Here is a 22,441-nt window from a genome sequence, read left to right as displayed (position 1 = left end):
AAGGTTCTCGAAATTCAAATCCACACCCTACAACTACTCTCAGTGTCAACCAAAATGTCAGGGTGGAAAGAGGGACCCACATTCCGCCTCTTCCCCCAATGCTCCTCTCTCTGCCACAAAGCAGGCGGGTGGCATCTTTTGTGCTATGCTATTCTCCTACCTCCGCGCCTTCTACAGGCTGTTTGCCAGTCAGCACTTGTTACAAGCCCTTTGCCCACCCCTCTGGGCTCAAGTTCTCCAGAAGCCCTCTGTGTGGCCTCTGGCTCCTCGGCCTCCAGCAGCTCTGGCAGCTCCGAGGGCCCAGCTCTCAGCAACTTCTCTACTAGGCCCCATCCGCATCCAACGAGCTAGTGTCGGGCCAGCCTCGCGCTTGTAGCTCCCTTCCAGAGGCCTCCTTTCTTGCCTCTAATCCTTCCACTGCCCTGCTGCCTGTTCAGGTTGGTGGCTCTGGGCCCCTTGCCTTGGTGACAACTGGACAGGGCAGCACACGGAATTGGCTGGTGCGCCTTTTCTAAGCTCTGGGTTCCAAAGCTTAAGCCCACCCTTGAGGGAAGAGAAAGAATTCAGGGGACAAACTGTTCATGGAGATAAGGCTTTCCCACAGCACCATCTGTGGCACTGCAGATAGCGCCCGATACCATGGGGACCGCCCCTGGCGTTATTATGCTCCTCTGAGGCCCGCTTCACCTGTAGAGCGAGAAAAGGGCCCCTGCCTGAGCTGAGGGGCTGCGATGGGGGCCTTGCACTACTGAGCAGGACACTGAGGGTTCCGAGAACCCGAAGTGTATCAGGCAGGGAGGCTTCCACCAGAGAAGCTAAACCAGTAGGATACAGGTGTGTATATATACACACCATACATACATAGATATTGCAGAAGCCAGTTCCTTGCAATAAGTCTATATACATATATATATGAAGTTTACATAGATAATGTAAATGTGTGACTATATATATGAGAGAGGGAGACAGAGAGACACAGAGACAGACAGAGAGAGAGACTGATTGAGTGTAAGGAATTGATGTGCACAGTGGTGGGGCTGGTTAGGCAAGCTGGAAACCTACAGGGTAGGCGGCAGCAGGCCCTCTGGGCAGGACTCATGTCCCAGCCCAAAGGTGGAATTTCGTCTTCAGAGAGAACTCAGCTTTGCTATTAAGGCGTTTTGTGGGTGGGATGTGGCCCACCCCCATCACTGAGCTCCTTAATTAAGTCACCTGAATGTCAACGTTAACCACACAGACAAAATCCCTTCACAGCAGCCCCTAGAATCCCTGGGGATGAGAGCCTGGCCTAATTGACATGTAACACTGACCGTCACATCCAGGACCCAGAGCTGCTGAAGTCCTGGTGGAGAGAGGTAAGGACAAGAGTCTCAGCCCTGGTGGCCACCATTTTCAGGTGCCACCAGCTCTCCCATGTCATCGTCCTAGTTGTGCTCTCACTGCTCTGACACCCCCCTCTTTTGACTGCTGTGTGGTGGAGAGAAAGGGCTGCGGCTGCAGAGCAGGCTCCCTGGTCCCCAGGGTCACAGAGATGGGAGCCCTCCGTTCCTCCCTGCCCAGGACTCAAGCCCAGTGGTTGAGCTAAAGCACAGTGCTCGGAACTGCTCTCCTCTGACCAGCCCGTGCCCTGTGACTATAGGGGCAATGTCTTGGTTGGCCTGGCACAGTCAGCTTGGCTGCCACCTTCCCAGGCCTTCACCTGCCCAGATGTGGGGAGCAGCTCCAGTTCTTAAGCCCAGGGCTCCGTTTCCACACTTCAAAGGAGGAGAACAGAGAACCGGGCATGGTGGGCGACTCCCAAGTTCTTTCCGCTCTACCCACTGCCCTGAAGATAAGGCTGAGCCTAGAACTCTGCGTCCCTATGAAAAAGAATGCTTCCACGTCACCTGCCTGGAACTCACTCACCTTATCTGAGCAGCTGACCTTCAATTTCTGCAGGTTGTCATGATCTAGAGCAGGGGTGTCCAAACTTTTTTCAACGTTTTTCACCAAGGGCCATATGCAGTAAAATACACAAACAGCCGGGCCACTCACTCGAGGTGAAGTACTTGAGTATTGCCTCACCTGGTTTATTTAAGTAAACTAAATATATTTTTGGAATTTGCTGCAGGCCAATTCACAATGGATCATGGGCCGCAGTTGGCCCGCGGGCCGCAGTTTGGACACCCCTGGTCTAGAGGGAGGAGAGCTCGGTGGTGGCGGGAGCCAGCTCACAATGGCTGACTGTGCACATCTTCTCAGTTCCATGTTCACTGATGTCATGTTGTAGCTTGAAATCAACTATGACAGGGATACTTACACCACAGAAATTGGTAAAGCCTACAAATTATTGCCCCCCACTCCAGAGAGCTGTTTGTCAAACATTCACCAGGATGCCACTGGAGAGAGAGCCAGAGGGTAAGGCTGGGATTCGGGGTGGGGATGGCGGTTAGTTATCTATTGTTAACAACCTCATCATCCCCCCAAAATACTTCACAACTTAAAATGACAGTGGTTTATTATTTCTCATGATTCTGTGGGTGGACGCAGTGGTGTTTCTGCTCTGTGTGGTGTTGGCTAAGGCACTCTTGCAGCTGTAGTCCTGCCTTTCTCTTCAGCAGGAAAGCCTGACTTCCCTATAGCATGGTGGCCGGTTCCAGGGGAGCAGGAGAGCAGAGGCTGCCAGGTCTCTGGAGGTCTAGGCCTGGAACTGGCACAGCACCAGTTCCCCACATTCTGTTGGTCAAGCAAGTCACAAGGCCTGGCTGGCTTTGGTGGGCAGGCACAACAGAAGCTCATGAACATGGGGCGCTGTGGTTCCCCAGGGGCCACCAGTGTAACAGTCGGGAGATGTGGAATGAGGGTCTCCAAATACCTCTCAGTGCTGGCATGTGTCCAATTGTGGCGCAAGCGCAATGCGGGCAATGTGGCATGAGGGCTTTACCCACATTTCCCTATTGGATAGTCACAGTAGCCCTCTGAGACCGGTGTGACCAGTCCCCATTTACAGATGAAGCAGAGGCTCAGAAAGTTCCAGACACTTGTTCCTGGTTTCCCTGCTTCTCAGGCTAAAGCTGGCCACCTAGTGGTCCGAGAGGTTGAGGAAGAGATTTCTGCTTCAAATGCCTCTTAGATGGTGTGATTCTGGGACACTGGATCTCTGAAAGGGGTGGCTTCCATCTTTAGGGTCTTCTGTGGACTGTAGGAAGAGGAAACTCTCAAGGAAGAGAGGGAGAGCAAACTGCTTTTTGCAAGTCAGACATCGTTTTCCCTCCTGTCTTCCTTAGGATAGTTTGCTCAGAAGGGTTTGGCCACCCCCTCTGACCTCCCCCTCCTCACATTCACAACACAGCAGTGAGGCTGACTCAGAGATTAGGGTCCCTCACTGTGTGGGTCCCACTGGGGGCCTGAGGCCCCAGCATCCGAGCTTGACCATCCACACCATTGAGGCCATAACCCCGAGAAACAGGTGTTGTGCTCTGGGAAAGCCACCTGCCCCACCTGGATCTCTTTCCCTGACCGTCAAAGGAAAATCAGGTTACAGTTCCCTAACAGCCATCCACCTCCATGCCCAGTGTTCCTGCCAGGGTCCAGGGCAAATGTGCCCACCCGCACTGAGCCAAGTCTTGGCTCCTGGAGAGTCTCTCAGGGCTTTCCCCTCAATCCTAAGTAATTCCTTTCCTTTGCAAAAGTAAGGTCACAAATGATGTAAGGGTGTCATTGGGCTCTGCCCTGTGCTGGGCACTAAGGATGGGAAGGTGGATGGAACATACTTGGGGGCAGAGGGCATGTAAACACATACTACAACATAAGAGAGTAAGTATGGAGGAAGTATAAATTTGTACAACTTTCTAGAGAAGTCATTTGGCAATATGTATCAGGAAATTCACGATGTTTATATCTTTTGAGCCAATCATTCAATTCCTAGAAATTTAACTTAAGGGACTAACCAGAAATGGCGGAGAACAAAGTGCTTCTTGCAGCGTTAATTAGGACTTGAAAATAAGCTAAATATGCAACAACAGAGAACTGGTTAATTGGACCATGTCATAGACACTTAATGAAATATTTCACAGCCATCAAAAATTGATGTTATAAATAATTTTCAGAAAATGATTTTTGAAATGACATTAACTGGTAAATGCAAAGCAGAATTGAGGAGACAAGAGTTTGAGCTACATTTAAAAGTTAATAAAAAGAAAATTCAAAGAGAAGACATTTACCAGAACACCAATAGTGATCACATTTGGATAATGGATGATTTTTATGTGTGATTTAAAAAACAGTTTTTAGTTACCAACCATATATATTTTAAATTTAATTTTATCTGTTTTCTAGTTTTATTGAGCTATAATTAACATCCAACCATCTTTTAAAACTCAATTCAAAAGGAATCTCCTCTGTGAAGTTTTCCATAATTCCCCAGGCAGAAATGATCTCTCACCCTGTGAGCCCTGGAGCATTTGTTGCATCCCCCTCATGGCATCTACCATCTGTGCTGTGCTCATGTCTGTCTTCACCCAGGCTGAACCCCTAAGGGATGTGGTTATGTAGCCCACATCTCTGGGTCCCAATGTCTGGCTCCAACCCAGACCATACTGTACACCAACTGGCCATCTTGATCTACTTAGGTTCTGGCTGACTATTATGCCTATGGTTCTCTCTCTTTTGCTTCCAAGGACTCCTTTTTAATGATAACACTTTTTCATGGGAACTATACCATCTAGCAACAGGAAAATGCATAATGACAAAAGTTTCCTCCTTTCTGCTCCATGAATTTCATAGGGCTCCTTATCGGCTAACTTTTGTTCTGGTTATAGCTCATGTTTTCCTGCTCTACCACATGCCTAATCATTTTTGATTGGATGCTGGACATTGTCTACTACATTGTTGAGCGTCTGGATTTTGTTATCTTCCTTTAAAGAATTTTGTTTCAGCAGCTTATTACAATTTTTTGCACATTATTTTTATCCTCTCAAGACTTGTCTTTAGGCTTTGTTTGGACAGGTCTGGAGCAGCCCTTACTCCAGGGCTTCTGTCTTATTCCTCACTAGTGCATCTACATATGCTCCCTGCTCTATGCTACATGACTGTCCCATGCTCATCCCCTCTGCCCAGAACACTGACCATTCCCCCACCACACACACACTCCTACTCACCCTTCAGCTTCCACTTAGATTTCCTGGAAGTCTTCCCTGCAGGGCCAGGGCCCATCTGTGTGCTCCTATGACTCCCTGCATGTAACAACTTATTTGTCTCTCCCAGAGACTGAAGAGTCTATGAGGGCAGGTTCCACCATGTTGGTCCCACTACACCTTTTTCCTATACCCCGGGCCTGTTCAACAGGTGTTGAACAAAGGAATGAAGCAGCACATGTGCACACACACACGTGCACATACATGTGACTAACGCAGTCTTCAGATGGCCATGCCTTGAGTGTCTGTGGATCTCAGGTACTGGGCAGTGCATCGTGGCCTCTAGCTGGTAACCCCTGTTGCAGGTGCAGACCCATGGGGAACAGCCCAGGGCTCCTGGTCCCTGTGCCCTAAGAACCTTTCACATTCCCTCCCCTTGGTCCCCACAGCTGCTGGGAAAATGAAGGGAACCCTTTTACTGTGGACACTATGTACACAGCCTTATCTCCCTGAGCAGAGGCCCGGGCAAGTTGGAAATGCAGAAAATGCTGTGTGTTTGCTGTTTTGGTTCTTCCAGGAAATCAGAGTCACTTTCCCAGTAGGCCACCTGGCTCTGACCCACCTTTCATGGGGCCCCTTCTCTGTGTCCCCCGCACCACCCTGTCTGTATCTGGATTGCTCCCATAGCCTTCTCAATGGTCCCCTGCCTCCTGCCTTCTGTCTCCTCTCCCCTGTCCAGCTGCAGCCAGACTCACCTCTCTATATCACAAAGTGGGCCTAGGCTCTGAGCTCAAAGCCTTCAATGGCTGAGGAGCAGGCAGCCCTGCATTCACATCTGGGCCCTGTCAATCCTATAGCCTCTGGTGGAGCCCCTTGTCCCTGTTTTGTCGTGGGACTGATGGGAGGAAAATAGTTGTTACTCTCTGTCTTGAGGATGGTGTCTGGGGGTGTGAGGGATGGGCGAACCCTATGGGGATGGCACACTGGGCTGGGGGAGCTTCGTGGGGCCTGGGGTGGTGGTCGAGGGAACTGAAAGCAGAGGACAGAATCCTGGCAAGGACTGGCATGCTGTATCAGCAGCTATGAGAAAGTGGGTCACGGAGCCCCCACCCTGAGGACTCATGCGCATGTGAGCAGCAACATTTAGGGGCTGGATGGTGCCTGCTGCTGGAAAGGGCAGCCGGCGATGAGCTGGAGCTGGGGCAGGTGCTGGGGGCCTTGCTGCATGGAGGGTGGGCTTTGTGATCTGGCTCCAGGCCAGTCCCAGCCCTGCAGGACGCAGCCTGAAGCCCTGGTCCTGTGACTGCACCCACCCAACTCACTAGTGAGGCCTTGAGGCCCAAGAAGGAGAAGGGAGGCAGGGAGGGAATGGCCTGGGAAGCCCTGCACCAGCCACATGTGACTCCCGTAAACTTCAGGGGCCTGGAATTATCTGTAGGCCAGAGCTGGAAGTGGGGGAAAGGTAGCAGCATCGCGCCAGCTGTGGGCTGTGCGCCAGGGTCAGCGAGAAAAAGCCGGCTGATGTCCAGCTGGGCCAGACACCCAGAGGCCAGCCCCTGCCTGGCTGTCAGCCACCTGGGAAGGCTGCACAAACCTCGTGCAGGCCTGGCCAGCATCTGGTCTCCAAGGCAGGCAGTCAGGGTGTGGGGAGGTCGTGGAAGAAGGACCCTCTGACCCAGGCTTCTGCAGGCTCAGGCCAGACCTCCTAACAGGAGGGCTTTCTGGGAGCAGAGAGCCAGGAAGAGGATGGTGGGATAGAGGTCTTATGGGTGGGGGCGTCCCCAGGGGGTTCCTGCTAACTGTATGTCCCTTTACACCAGAGGCAGAGGCTATCAAAGGATACACACAAGGACAGAAAGGAGAGGCCGATGGGGACGCACGCTCAGTTTCCTCCCTCAGCTAGGCCTGTCCACACCAGGCCACAGCGAGGGGCCTGGGCAGTGTGTCGGAGGGTGTGGATAACTGGGAAATAGGTGACCTGCTGCAGCTAACCCGTGCGGTGTCCACCTTATTCACTTCACTTCACCTCATCCGAGATGCCCCCTAAGCCTTCCTGATGGTCAGAGCACAAAGGTCCCACAAAAATGTGCCTCCCGCTCTCCATCAGGCCTCAGCGGTTGAACATTTACGTTGTTTCTAGATTTTTGCTTAGTTTGTTTCAAGCAGCAGATATTTAAGCCAGGTTCCTGCTCAGAACTTCCCAGGACTTAGAGGAGGATAAAACACAGCCTGCCACCTTACGTCTAGAGCCCCGGACAAAGGCAGCTGTACAAACAGAAGATTCCAGTCCAGTGGGAGCCAGAGTCTGGACAGAGAGCAGGAGCAGGGGACTGGACCCAGCGTGGGGGTGCTGCCTAAGCTGGGGTGAGCAGGCATCAACCAGGGCAGGTCCCGAGCATGGGCATTCTCGGGCCAGGTGAGTACCAGGAGCAGAGGTGCGGGTGGGAGTAGGGGGGCGCTGCAGGGCTACCAGAGCTGCGGGGGGAGCCCCACATCCATGGGGACTTGGGCAGTGACCTACCCTATGACTTAGTGGGACACACGATGGCGTCAGCTCTGGATGCAGGTGGACTGGAGCTGTGGAGAAACAATTGTTTCCAGGTAGTAGATCCAGGTAATCTTTAAAATTAAAACAAAACAAAACAGCTTAATTGAGGTATAATTCATATACAATAAACTGCACCAATTCAAAGTGTACAATTTAATAAATTTTGACACATGTATGCACCCATGAAACTATCGTCACAATCAAGATAACAAACCCCTCCATCAACCCCAAAGTCCCCGTGTCCCCGTTGGGACCTCCCTCCTGCTCCTCCCCGTGCCTGCCCCAATCCCAGGCAATCACTATGGATTACTTTGCGTATTCTAGAGTTTTATATGAATGGAGTCCTATAGTATGCATTCTTTTTCGCCCGGCTTCTTTAACTCAGCATAATTATTTTGTGATTTATCTGTTTTGGGCATGTCAAGGGTTTTTTCTTTTGCTGCAGAGTAGTAGCCTGTTGTCTTCAGCTCTGAGGGAGCCTTGAACCAAAAGCCCACAGTCAGGATGACAACTGGCAGCCATGACAACCACAGAAGGCAGAGCGGCCCGAGCCCATTCAAAGACCCAGTTCCAGAGAACGGTCTTTATGTGGCCTACTTGGTGATTCCCTGGAAGACCCTGCTTGTAAGACTGTCTTTATTTGGCCTGGCTCAGAGCCTACCCAGTGCAAAAGGCCTTTTCCCCAAGGGCATTTGTCAAGAATATCAGAAAGAAAGTGTCCAATTTCATGGTTGCCTGAGGTGGTGGACAACAGTTGTGGCAGACAAAGACCAACCAAAAGGCTTAAAAGAAAACACTGGTGATGACAGTGCACAGGTCCTTTGAAAGGCTCGGACATGCTCCTGGGACCTTGGGTGGCCCCACACTCACAGGGCTGTGCGCATGCTCAGGAGAGACCTGAGGAGGCCCTAGGCTCTCATCGCTGACTGACCTGGAGGCTCTGAGCCAGCGGGAAGCGAGAGCTAAGGCAGAGTTGTGGGCCTCCCAGCTGAGTTGGAAGCTGCGCCCCACACCCTTACAAAGCCCTCTCCCCCACAAAGACTGGGAGGCTCACTGGCTCCAGGTGTTTCAGGAAGTCTCTGTCCATCCACTGGCCAACCATGAAGCTAAATGAGCAGGGACTTCAGGGTTCGTGCCCAACGTGCAATACAGACTCCACAGAGTTTGTTCAGAAAAGTCACTGAGCAAACAACAAACTCTAGTGATGGAGAAGAGTCTGCCTTCCAGAATAGCCGTATTACATTGTCTAAGATGTTCAGTTTCAACAAAAATTACAAGACATGCAAAGAAACAGAAAACAAGGCAAAAAAAAAAAAAAAAGTAGAAACTCTGTGAGGTATCCCAGACACTGGACTTATTAGACAGGGACTTTAAATCAGTTCATTTCAATCAGTTACTAAGTCAGTTCACAGCCGTAAAGGAAAACATGTCTGAAGAATGAAAAGCATGAGGCTGATCTCACCAGACGCACTCATGGTGTGCTCGGGGCCCCCCTCCACCGTCCTCCTCTCTCTCTCACCCTCTGACAGCTGCCATTGGAAATCAGGGCTGGGAGGCACTAGATGCCCCTTAACTGCAACCCCACCCCCAACCTGGAGGGAGCGGGAAGGAAAGCAGTAGGCCAGCTGGGACTGTGACTGAGGAGACCCCTGCCTGCTCCTGTTGAGATAGGCACACTGCTTAGAGGATAGACTCCACAAGAATAAAAATGGAAAAGGGGAGTCAGCTTTTGGGAGTGTGGTGGAAGTTGGAAGGGACACACTCCCATCAGACAGCCAACGTCATGCGACTCTGGGAGAGCCAGGAGATGGCTGGCTGTTCACTGCTGTGTGGTGTGCACAGGCCGCTGGGCCTGTCGGCTTCTTTGTGAAGTGGAGATAATGGCCCCTGCCCACCAACCTCACAACCCATTTGGGTGGATTCCTCCTTTCCCTTGGTTTCTCCCCCAGGCTCCTCCTGGAGAGGGGCTACTGTCCCTGGGGCACCTTTGCCCTCTGGAGCCACAGCCCTCCAGCCTGCGTGGCCTGCGGGATGTTTGCTTACTCTTATCACAACCCGCATGCAAACAGATGTAAAGTGCTCCGTGCGGGCGCCTGGTAACGGGGCCTCCACGTGGCTGCCAGGCTCACCTCGTGTTCTCTCTGCAGCCGAGGGACAAGCTGTCCACTGCCTCGGTCTGGTCCCGTGGGACATGGATGTGGGAGGGTGAGGCCAGGGTAAGTCCGTCTTGGGGTTGCGGGACTGAAGCAGAGAGACCTGCTGGCAGTAGGTCCTGGGACCATCCACCTTGACCATCCTCCCTGCACAGCTGAGCCCAAGTTCTGGGCAAACAGGCCACCTACAGTGCTGACCCTGGCAACAGGGTCACCCCAGAAACTGCCCAGGGCGGGGAGCTGGACGGTGGCCTGCACACCCCCACACACCCCTCCAAAGGAGCACTCTTTGATCTTGGGTTTAGATACCCATGTCAGAGTGGAGGGCAGGCCGGTTCTCACAGGCCCTCAGCCCTTCCTCAGGTGCCTCAGACCTGAAAGAAGCGTGTCTATGTTTTTGTGTGGGAATAAGTTGTTTTTTGTTTTTTCAATTAGGACTTTACTTTTTTAGGGTAGTTTTAGGTTCCCAGAAAAATTGAGAAGGAACAAAGAGTTTCCATATACTCCGTTGCCCAACCCATGCACGGCCTCCCCTATTATAAACATCCCTTACCAGAATGAGCCATTCGTCACAACTGATGAACCTATGTGATACATTATCACACCAAGTCCATAGTGTACATTAGGGTTCCCTCTTGGTGTTGCACATTCTATGGTTTGGACAAATGTAAAATGACATATTGACGTAGATTCATCACTGTGCTCCAACTATCCATCCCTCCCCCATAAACCCTGGCAAACACTGATCTTTTTAGCCTCCATAGTTTCACCTTTCCCAGAACGTCCCGTAGCTGGAACCATGCTGTATGCAGCCTTTTCAGACTGGCTTCTTTCACTTAGGAATATGTATCGAAGGTTCCTCCATGTCTTTTTGTGGCTTGAGAGCTGATTTCTGTGTAGCGCTGAAGACTATTCTGTTGTCTGGATGGGCCACAGATTATTTATCCATCACCTGCTGGGGGGCATCTTGGGCCCCCCGACTGATTGCTTCCCAGTCTTAGTGATTGTGAATAAAGCTGCTATTAACATTCGTGCGCAGGGTTTTGCGTGGACGTTAAGTTTTCAACGCCTTTGGGTAAATACCAGGGAGCATGATGGCAGGATCCCGTGGTGAGATATGTTTAGTTTATTAAGAAGCGGCCAAGCTGTCGTCCCAAGTGGCTGCACCCAGTCTCATTCCCACCAGCAAGGAAGGAAGAGTTGCTGCTGCTCCACACCCTCACCAGCGTTTGGCGTTGCCAGTGTCCCGGGTTTTAGCTGTTCTGATAGGTTGGTATTGAGGGGTATCTCACTGTGGTTTTAATTGGCGCCTCCCTAATGACATATGATGTGGAGCATCTTTTCATATGCTCACCTGCCATCTGTGTATCATCTTTGGTGAGGTGTTTAAGGCTTTTTATTTTATTTTTTTGAGGAGGGCACAGCTCATAGTGGCCCATGTGGGGATCGAACTGGCAACCTTGGTGCTATTAGCACCACACTCTAACCAACTGAGCTAACTGGCCACCCCTAAGGCTTAGTTTTTAATCAGGTAGTTTGTTTTCTTACTGAGCTCTTTGTATATTTTGGGTAGCAGTCCTTTATCAGATACTTATCTTTTGCAATTATTTTGTCCCAGTCTGTAGCTGTCTTCTCTTTCTCTTGACGTTGTCATTTGTAGGGCAAAATTGTTTCATTTTAATGAAGTACAGCTTATGAATTATTTCTGTTATCGTCATACCCAAGGTCATCTAGGTTTTCTCCTATGTTATCTTCTAAGAGTTTTATAGTTTTGCGTTTTACATTTAGGTCTGTTATCAAATTTGAGTTAATTTTTGTGAAGGCTTTAAGGTCTAGATTCATTTTTGGGGAAAGCTCTGTATCCATTACAATGGGTAAAACATGAACTCCACACCACATGTTCCATTCCCGCCCTCCTTCATGGTGGCCCAGGCACAGCCATGTGTGGGATAAACTCCCTGGGGAGTTTTAAGCCTTGGGAACCAGAAGGAATCAGGCCTCAGTCTTTACAGGGACAGGCGTCTCCTCTTGGCCTAGGCAACAGGCCAGCTGGAACCCTTAAGCATTTTCACATCTAATAATTTCCCTGGTTAGTGGTTGAGGTCTTAACATATGATCAGACAAGAAAGAAGGAAAGGGAAAAAAAGAAAGTGATTGGGGGCGGGAAAGGGAGATATGAAGGAGGAAGGAGGAACTCCTCAAAGGGAAAGGGGAGTAAAAAACCAACTACTTGCACTATTTTAATTATCATTTAAGATTTTCCTGAAAATTGTGTGTTTTTTTAAGTAGGTCATGTGACGAATTGACAGATCATCCTGGTGCAACTGTGTAAGATGCTGTGTGACCTCAGAAGGATTTCTGAACACGGCCGGTGTGCATTTATGTGTGAGGTGGTTTCCCTGGGCTTTGGACTTAATTTTCTATAAAGAGTAACAGGAAAATCATGCACTGAAAGGAGTACAGATCAGAAGGAAAAATCCGTTCAGGTCACTGAAACAACCTTCTTTCAAGTGTGCACAGGTCAGTTAAACCTGAATACCAGTGTACACTGGTTGGGAATATTTCAGGGAAATAAAATTAAATTGTCTTTCCTAATCACTGCAAGAAAAGCCATGTGCCAGATGCATTATCCTTGGAAAGCCTGCTAAATATCCTGCCTCAGCATTCTGCAACTTGAGAGTGTGGCAGAGTTCCTCTTCAACAGCAACATACGGGAGAATATTCTAGAAAGAACAGTGGGGATTCGGAAAGTCCAGTGATCTTCCAGGGGATGCCAACTATTCCCTCATCTTACAAACACTGGATCGATTGATTCAGTCAGTCATTCAGTGAAAATTTATTGATCATTGTGTCAACCAAGAATCTCAACAGAAATCAGTTGGCGCACTCATAACAGCCTAATGCGAAGCGATTATTTATAAAGGGATGATTTACCAAGAGGGAATGTAGGGGGACCTAAGGGACAGAATTGTGACCACCAGCAGGTGGCAGGTCACCCATGAAGGGACAAGGAAGTAGTTCCAGTACCTGAGGGAGAGTTGTGAGACCACCTGAGAGGAACGGTGAGCTTCAGGAACAGCCTCCCTGCGGAGGCTTATATGCAGAGCCAGCTGACTGGACGATGCTATCCACAGAAGGGGACACAATACAGTCACTCAAAAGAACACGTCTATAGGGTGGTGATAATCAAAACAGTTGCAAACAACAGTATGACCCTGTTTGCAAAACAGTGCACATAGTAGACTTGAGTTTGCACAGAGGACTCTTGTGCAGCCTTGGAGAACTTATCAGAGGTGATCTCTGAGGAGTGGGTTGGGGAGGTAGTAACTGATCCCTCAGAGAAATCTTCTCACGGAGCTCCAACATTCACCCGAATGACTGATGCTTTTTTCTTAGCATGCGCTACATTCATAATAAAACAAAATTTGACTAGATTTGAAGGTGGCTACAGGAATTCAGGACCAAGGGTGTGTACACATTAGACGACTTGACAGAAGAAACCGTCTGTGTGCCTCTTGTTGTTATTCCACACCTGCGGTGACGCCCGTGGGCTTGGGTTCAAGACCTGAACACACTGACTGGCTGACTGGCCTCCATTTGCTGTACATTGGTGACAGTATTTGCAGGTTGAGATGCAAATACTGCTAATACTGGACGATACTAATATAATGCTCCCTCCCCATACGGTAAAAGGAGTAAAGGAAATCACGAACATGAGTGCACTTTGCAGTCCTACCAAGCTACGGGCCAGTTGCCTCTCACTTGAGGGTCCCCAATCGCCTTCTCCTGTCTCCTTCCCCACGAAGTCGGCGGTATCTTGAAACCACCTTTTTCCTGAGCAGTCTCAGGGACTTACGCTTTATTGACTGCTGCCTCGTGAAATAGACGATTCCTATTTTATGGCCTCCTGGTCTAGCTCCAGCCTGGGCCAATTTAAGAGCTTCTAACTTCTAAACAACCTCCCTGCTGTTTCCAAGTGACTGGGCTACTCAACGGCACCAACTAGCCACTTAATAGTTACAAAATCATTTAATGAGCATCTGCTCCATAAGGAGCATTGGGCTGGGTCCCAGAGATTCAAGGAGACGAGGCCGTGCAGAGGCCTGGCAGGTTTTTGGTCACGACATGGAGCAGTGAGTGCCAGGACAGGGAACCGGGTGATCCACTAGGGAGACCAGGGGGAGGCCCCCACCTCCAGGGGAAAGCCAAATTTTGAGGCTGAAGAGCTAAATGACAGAGAAAGAAGTAAAGCAGAATGTGGGAAGGCAGGGAGCGTGAGGGAACCCGAGGAGATCCCTGGAGCCTTGGGAAAGGTGGCGTCCAGGAACAGCCCTGGTGGAGGGGACATGTGAGCCCCACCCCACAGCCTTGCCATGGCTCAGGAACTCTGAGTGACCAGGAGTGGAGTCTGCCCTCAAGGATTCTTGTGGCCCAAGGATTGGAGTGAAAACTGCACAGACGCCGCAGGAAATCTATGGCGTTTGCTTCATTAACTTGATCGTGTGACCATTAGAAATCTATGTTCGTGTCTATCACAGTTAGGCCCCGGAGTATCTGAATGTGCTCACAACAGCCACTGGATTCAAACTCTGATGAACTGGAACATCACTGGTAGATTTTTTAAACCAAACATTTCCTGTTAAGCTTTTAACTAAAAACACAAAGATTTTGGGTCTAAAAGCATTGACCTGCAGCTTTAGTGGTTCAATTTTGGTTAATAGCTGAAAACATTTAGGGCTCCCTAACTTCACAATTACTTGGATCATTTCAGACACCTGTAAGGGAAAATTAAGACGAAGGAAAGAATCCTGAGGATACACGTTGGGAAGTCAGGGTAAAATGCTAAGCAGATCCTTTTTAGCTCTACCATTGTAAGATCTCACATTCTGCTGTCATGACTAATGAAAGGATCAAGTCAAACTGAATAACAGGAAATGACATATTACGAAATAGACATATAAAATTTAATCCCTTTGGTTTAAGATACATCTTCAATGATACAATTAAAAACAATAAACAAGACAAAATCAATTTCATAAAACAAAATATAAAATAGTCATATGACCCGTGTCCCATATCTTATCTTAGAAAACCAGCAATTTGGTTCACATACTTCATTAGAATATTTTAATGTAAAGATTTAACTACCAATCCTACTTATACAAATGAACTATTCTAGCTCCCTGAACCTAAAGATACCCGTGATTTTGTTTGTGTTAAAAACTATGCTTTTCAGTATTTTTATATATTTAAACATGTATACAAAATAGTCCCCTGCCATAATAATAGTCTCATAAATTCATGAATGCTTTCTACAGTTGTCAGCATATAAGATAATCAAAACATGGAGGCTCTGAAACATGATAAACTAGAAATCATTTCTTACAACAGGAAGATTATGAAGAACTCCATTTTGAGTTGTATAACCTGGTATACAATAGTCACGGTATGTTTTGTAGTTACTGTGTTTGTTCACTCTATTTGGTACATATGACTGGTATTATCATACAAAACAGACATGAATTACCGTAGTTTTCTCTTTACTTCATTTGCTAAACAGTGCAGAAATCCAAATAATAACACTCTCAAAAGCAAACAGAATCTCTGCCATTTGAGAAGGTTTTGTTTGCTATGCTATGGAATGACTGCTGTGTTGGGAAAACACAGAGAGAGCATTTTAGTGGGTTCCACTAAGTATAGTATTCTATCTGCTTGGTACACATTATCAAAAATAACTTAACCTTTGTCTAAGGAAAGTCTTTAAGGTCGACCTTACTGTATGTCTTCACTGTATGTACACAGATACCATATTATATATTATCTATTTATATAAGACATGTATGTACACATTTACAGACACAGGCCTTCAAAAATGTATTGCACTTATATACAATGCAGCTTTAGCTTAACTGATTCATACTGTAACCCACTGAAGTTCTTCATAAGAAAGGCAGTTGATATGTTCAAGAAAGTTGCAAAGGAAGATTTCAGTAACATGCTCTATCTGAGTAAACATTTCCTGGGGGCTGAGAGGTGCACCCTCTGCTCTCCGGACGCCACTCCCACTACCCTGAGGGAGGCAGAGTCACACCGAGTGTCAGCCAGGGCACGAGAACCTTAACGCCACACCACTGCCTTTTCTGACTTACACCAGTGAGCAGGCCCACGGACACTGAGCGACAAGGGAGACAGCCCAATGTTTTTATCAGTCATGTAGCAGATATCCTAAAAAGGTTCCCAGAGAGTATTAAAACTTGGAATAAAGTTTTCATTTTTAATCCTAAGCATTTATATCAGAAAATTCAAACATAATAGTCTATGGATTTCTTTGTCATCTGAAAAACGCCATGTGATATATTCAATGCTGTCTCCAAGCCAAATGCAGCACCATCTCCAACTCCAAAGGAGTCCCTTCCATTGACATCCGCCCGTTGGGAAGGCAGCTTGCCGACCGGTGTACTGTGGCTTGCCGAACAGTAAGAACTACAGAACACCTTCACAGAACTCACTGGGAGTTGCGGGCCAGGATGCCCTTAGATCTCAGTGAGGGTGAGTTTGTACGACCCCCCCACTTCTTCGATCTGCAGCTGGAAGGTATCTTCATTGGAGTAATGCTTCACAATGTTGTCGTCCATGTTTACCAGGATCCTAGAGAGGAGAGGACAGAGAGACGCGCTCAGCCCGCTCACTTCGGAGTCAGACCCAGATTTCAGTTAGCTCTGCTACTTACCAGCTGTGACCACGAGGCAGATATTTAAACTCCCTAAGCCTCAATGTCCTCAACTATGAAATGGGATAATAGTGCTATCTTGTAAGATTTTTGTGAGGATTGAATGAGGACTCAAGTAAAGCACTTATGCATTTACGCGTATAAAAGTACTGGGCATGCGATAAACAAAACATACTAGTTTATTTGTTATTATTCCAGCATGTAGCAATCACTCAATAAACAGTGGCTATTATAATGAATGCAAGAAATCCACAGACGAAACACTTCATTGGTCCAGCTTTAGAAAGAATATAAATAGAATTAATCTATGGAATCTGAAGCCACAGTTCCCTAACAAATGGCAAGTTATCCTCAAAGTTTAATTGAACTACACTAAGCCCAACCCTTCCCATAGGCCCATCTACAAAATTCCATTTAGGATTTGCTTTAGAATTAAGCCAAAATAGTTTTATGCCATCCCCTGCTTACCCATGCCAAACAGCATAGACACTTAAGTAAAACAGAACTAAAAATATTAATTTCTGCACAAGGAAGCAATGCTCTATGATTGAAAACACAATCCAGGGCAGGAGAGTGGAGTGGAATGAGCAAAGCTTTGCAGTCAGCTCATGGGCTTGGCACTAATCTGATCTCAGACAAGTCTCTTCGGCTCTCTGTACCTCAGCTGCCTCCTCTATAAACTCTGAACAGTAACACTCATCTCAGAGGGTAACGTGAAAATTCAATAATACGTGAAGTGCCCGATCCCGTGCCTGACTCACGATGGGAGCTCAATATGGGGTAGCAATTGCTGTCATCTTTAGTAAATTTTATAACGTGCTCTAGAACTTGGAGCCACGTCACTGCTGCCAAGCATGAGAAGCGCAAATAAACATTTTGATTGAAAAAAAATCCACAAGGATGTCTCAGAAAGTAGATCAATTTTACATGGATAATTTAAGAAAAAACATTCTTGCGTTAATGTTTCTGTAACTGTTTCTGGACTGGGTACAATGCAAGTGTATAACGTTAATGTTATATGATGTTAATCTTATTTGGTACTAAGAATGCCAGTCAATGCTCACCCTTTTTTACACTTCTTGAATATTTTCCCAATCTTGTCATGGGGAACATCATATTTGTCTGAGATCTAAAAGAGCAATGAAAAATAATTACAAAATGCCATTTTCACGATTTTAACAAAAAAACTATATATATGTGTGTGTGTGTATGTGTATATATGTGCATATATATATACATATATATATATATATATATATATATATATATATATATATATATATAGTGGCATAGTCACTTAAGTTTCTGTTTTTCAAAAATGCATATGCAAAGCCATCCATATCTTGGAGGGGTGTTACCTACCTTAGGAGGGAGCTGGAATCAGGTGCTTTGTTATTTCTCCCTAGTTCATGCATGTCCACAAATGCATTATATGGTCATAGTTATTTTTTTTTAAGAATAATTTTATACAGTTTTAAGTTTATAGAAAAGTGAGCAGAAAGTAGAGTTCCTCCCCTCCATTAGTGTGGTGCATTATATGTGATGAGCCAACACTGCTATAATATTATGAATTAAAGTCTAGCACTTACATGAGGACTCGCTCTGAGCTGTACATCCTATAGGTTCTGACAGATGCATTATGACACGTATCCATAGTCATGGGGATGCTGGTCAAGTGTACAAAGGCCTTGCTTTGGAGTCAGACGATTCGAATCAGTTCTGATTCACGTTCAGCTAGCAGGTGACCTTTCTGACCCTCAGCCTCTCCTCCTCAGTAAAGCGAGACTCACCTCACACACCACAGGGCTGTTGTGAGGATCAAAGCGAGTCCAGCACAAGGCACTTGTTGTTAATTTCAGATACAGAATTATGGGAAGGAAAACACATTTAAATATCCCATAGCCTCAAAGAAACCTCCATGTCTCAGTCACAGACTAAGTCTGTGTCTCTGCCCGTTCTACCCAGAGCCTCTCGACAGCTGTAAAGACTCACAAAATCACCAAGGTTCGGCTAATGTGGCTGCAGCCACTGGGGTATGGCCTCAGCCTATGCTCAGCCTGAGCACCTCCCTTTTTGGGACCAATGAGTGGATCCACACAGTGCAGTGAAATGAGTGTGGTGTAATCTTTGGATGTTTTTCTTTCAGGGCACAGAAGCTATCTTTACAGAGGGAGAATGAATTACTCCAAGGACAAGCAGCTGGCTCAATCTAGATCAAATGATTTATTTGGACATTGTTGTGCAGGCCACTCCCACACTGGGATCACCACCTACTCTCAATCTGAAGAGCAAAGCTAGAGGCAGCACTGAGAAATGGGGCCTCAGAAGACCAACTAGCAGATCGCTTTCAATCTTATAAAAATATACATTTCAAACCAAACCCAAGCTCCCATCATACACACAAGTCCATTTCTTTTCTGTATCGCTGGGTAATAACTTGGTATATTTATGAAATCCCAGCTCCAAGAGACGTAAGACATAATAATGCAATCTTTTGAGTCGTGAACAATTATATTTGGCACAGTAAGTCTCAATCTCTTTCACACTCTCTTCTCTCTCCATAACCAAGGGTTTGCATGATTCTTAAGAAATGAGGTGGGGTGGTCGGGTGGCTCAGGCGGTTGGAGCGCTGCGCTCCCAGCTCAACCTGGAGCTGGGCTGCTGTGAGCAGCCAGCGGCCAGCATGAGCGGCCGGCAGCTGGCGAGAGATGCAGTGAGCTGCCGTGTGCGGCCAGCACAAGCTCCCATGAGCTGCCGTGAGCTGCCGGTGACTGACTGGCTCAGCTGGGTGGAGCGCTCATAATACCAACATAGGCCAGTGAGCTGCGCCCTCCACAACTAGACTAAGAACAATGGCTTGACTTGGAGTGTGGGGAGGGGAAAGAGAGGAAGGACGGGAGAAGGGAAAAGAAAAATAAAAGAAATGAGGAAGGGTTGTCAGAAGACAAGGTAAGAGGAACCCAGGAGAAATGGCAGGAAGCAGGAAAGTGACATAGCAAAGCAGTGTGCATGGTGGTGTTGGCTGTGGTACAGGAGGAAGGGGATGTGCTGCTCGGAGCCAGGCAACAGCTCCCCCAATTCACTGTCCCCTCCCGCTGCTGTACTGTTCTTCATCCCTTTATCAGCACCTGGCAAATTACAGGTTAGTTTCTTTGCTTTATTGTCTCTATCTTCCTAACTAGAACCTAAACTCTATCTTGCTCTTGTAACTCTACTGCCAAGAACGGTACCGGGCACAAAGCAGGCCCTTAACAAATACTCCTTAAATGAATTCAACACACTGCAGTTGTCAGGGGGGAGCCAGAGGACACACATTTCTAGTAAGTATCAGGAGACAGTGCTGAGTCTTTGAATTCCACCCTGGGGTAAAGCCAAAGTGGGGACTCAGCATGGCATCCTTCTCATGCCACCTCCCTCTGCTGTCCCAAAGAGCAGGCTGGGATCCATTTGCTTGTCAACCCTTTGCTGGGAGCCTATCAGAAGGCTTTATGGTCATCACTGGTTATACCTCTCATTTTCTCAAATATACTTTGGGTAAGGTCCTAGAGCAAGTTCAGTTGTTCCCTAAAATCAGGAATTTCAAAGGCAGACCAAGGAGCCATTGTTTCTATGCATGAAGTTTGTAAGGTTTTAGTTGATTAAAAAATTTTGTTGGGGGCAGCCAGTTTAGTTCAGTTGGTTAGAGCATGGTACTGATAACACCAAGGTTGCCAGTTCGATCCCCGCATGGGCCACTGTGAGCTGGGCCCTCTTTAAAAAAATAATTAAAATTAAAATTAAATTAAATAAGATAAAGTAAAAAATAAAATAAAAATATAAAATAATAATAAAAAACAAACCACACCCTCTCAAAAAAAATTTTTGTTGTTGTTGGCTTCTAAAAGGTTAAATGGCAATCTCTCTTTAACCAAGTACAATAAAAATCTAACTATTTCATAGGTCATCACAAATTCACTCAATTCAGTGGACTAGACATTACCAAGTGATTACTATCTACCAACTAGCATGCTGGGTGCAGTGGTCTGAGACAAGATGGTGACAACCCCGCAAAGACTGAGGACCCATGAGGTGGGTGAAACGTGAACTATGCCACAGGCACAGACGAGGCACTGCCACTCAGTAAAAGCCTCCGAGGTTTCAGAACAGCAAAGGAATCTGCATGGTCTGTAAGATCTGTTCCAGCGCAATTCTGTGTAGGTTTGCTTTCACTTTTTAAAGAGAATTATAGAGTTTATACTACTTACAGCTTCCATCAAGCCTTTCAAAGATGGAGTCTTGAGCATCAGGGCATCAAAGACTTCTTCTGACTCCTTTCGCACATAGAGCAGCACTAATCCCCAATTGGGAATAAGGAGGTGAAAAAAGAAAAAAAAGGATGCAGTTCATTCATACGAGCAAAATAAGAAAACAGATCTTGGGTCCTGGTTAAAATAAAAAGAGACATCCACACCAAGGACAGCAAACATGAACCAATATGAAATGTCTCGAGGAACATAGCTTTCAGCTTCTTTTAACGCTGCTGGACGTTTAAGCTCAAACTGGGAGTTGGTCTGATGGAAGAATACTCAAGGAAGTCAAACTGGACAAGAATTGTTTGAGTGACTGATGCTTCTGACAGATTCAGAACTCACTTCTAATTTAAAACTCCTACTAAGAAATTAAGCCAACGCACCTCTCTTTGGTTCTTCTATCCGGGTCAGCTTCGCAGGAGGTGGAATCACAAAATCATCTTCCGACCCATATGGCCCCCTTTTCAAGTTTGATCTGCAGGCGACCCAAAGTATGCAATTAGCGACTTCAACTTAAAGCACTCGCAGAAACAAAAAGTTTCAGGGTCTATCACTGAACTTTAGATTTACAATGACTATCATTCCTTATCTGGTCCAGCTTCCTTATTTTGTGGATGAAAATCTGAGGCGCCAAGAGAAATGCTGACGGAACCAGGGCTCCTGCTATTAAAAGGCAGAGCTGAGACTACACTCAGGTCGCCTGCCAAACACCCTCCCCTGCTCTTACACTAGATCAAGCTGCCTTCTCAGGAATGAAGAGTCCCTTTTCAGGAAAAATTTGTGGAGGAGGTAGGACTTGTAGTATATGTAAAGATGCTAACACAGAAGAGGGCATGTCAAAAAGGGAGAAAGTGTGAGCAGGAAAATGCAAAGCCAGGCTGGCTGATACAGAATGCTCCATAGGAAGACAAATCCCGAAGGGCAGCCTGGCTGTGCTGTGGACCATCTTGACCACTGGGCTCTAAGGAACTTTAGATTTTATGTTGCTGGTATTAGGGAATCTGAAAGTTCTGAGAGACGAGAATGCTATAACCAAAGTGTGTGGTAAAGACAGGAGGGGCCTCCAGGCAGAGGAACCAGTGAGAGGAGTCTGGAGACAATCACAGCGTGTGATGCTGAAGGGTTAAAATACAGCAGTGTCAGTGGAACTGAAAAGGGGAAGATGGAAGTAAGTGCATTTGAAGAAAGAAGAGAAAAATCAGCGGAACTGGCTGTCAAAGACACAAGTTATGCGGTGTTCAGCATTGTGAGGTTTAGTGTGGATGAGCAAGAATTTTAGGAAAGTAACTGAAAACGAAGACAGTGAGTGTTGGTTTTGAGCAGAATGATCATTTCCAGAATAAGGTTTGGGCTTTAAAACCGTCTGTCCCAGCTTCTAGGACACGTCAGCATCCAGCGAAAGCCATGTAAGATGTACGTCTGAGCACAGGGAGACTTAGAGAGGCAGCGGAGAGCTGACCTTCAGTGAGAAGACACCGCAGGCAACATGGTGGGAACAAGGAGCTCTGATCAGGCCCGAGGAGGGGACCGGAGAGAGAGCACTGAGTCGGAGGGCTGCCACCCGGGCAGGCAGGGTGCCCACGTGGGCGGAGCAGCCACACCTGAAC

General features: G+C 47.2%; 1 protein-coding gene across 3 annotated transcripts in view; it reads right to left on the bottom strand.

The window, feature by feature from the left end:
• Positions 1 to 14,762: 14,762 nt before the first annotated feature.
• Positions 14,763 to 22,441, bottom strand: part of GRHL1 (grainyhead like transcription factor 1) — a 49,945-nt gene continuing 42,266 nt past the window's right edge. For all 3 annotated transcript variants that reach the window (XM_074331679.1, XM_074331680.1, XM_074331681.1), the window contains 4 exons: positions 21,218 to 21,309; positions 20,790 to 20,875; positions 17,610 to 17,674; positions 14,763 to 16,463 (listed from right to left, as the gene is read on the bottom strand). In XM_074331679.1, the coding sequence (XP_074187780.1) occupies positions 16,349 to 16,463; positions 17,610 to 17,674; positions 20,790 to 20,875; positions 21,218 to 21,309 (358 nt within the window). In that variant the 3' untranslated portion in view covers positions 14,763 to 16,348. The remainder of the gene's footprint in view (positions 16,464 to 17,609; positions 17,675 to 20,789; positions 20,876 to 21,217; positions 21,310 to 22,441) is intronic.

Source organism: Rhinolophus sinicus, linkage group LG05 (assembly GCF_036562045.2).
Source record: "Rhinolophus sinicus isolate RSC01 linkage group LG05, ASM3656204v1, whole genome shotgun sequence".
Classification (NCBI taxonomy): Eukaryota; Metazoa; Chordata; class Mammalia; order Chiroptera; family Rhinolophidae; genus Rhinolophus; species Rhinolophus sinicus.
The sequence above is the reverse complement of the archived record's forward strand: the minus strand, read 5'-3'. Positions and strand labels throughout refer to the sequence as shown.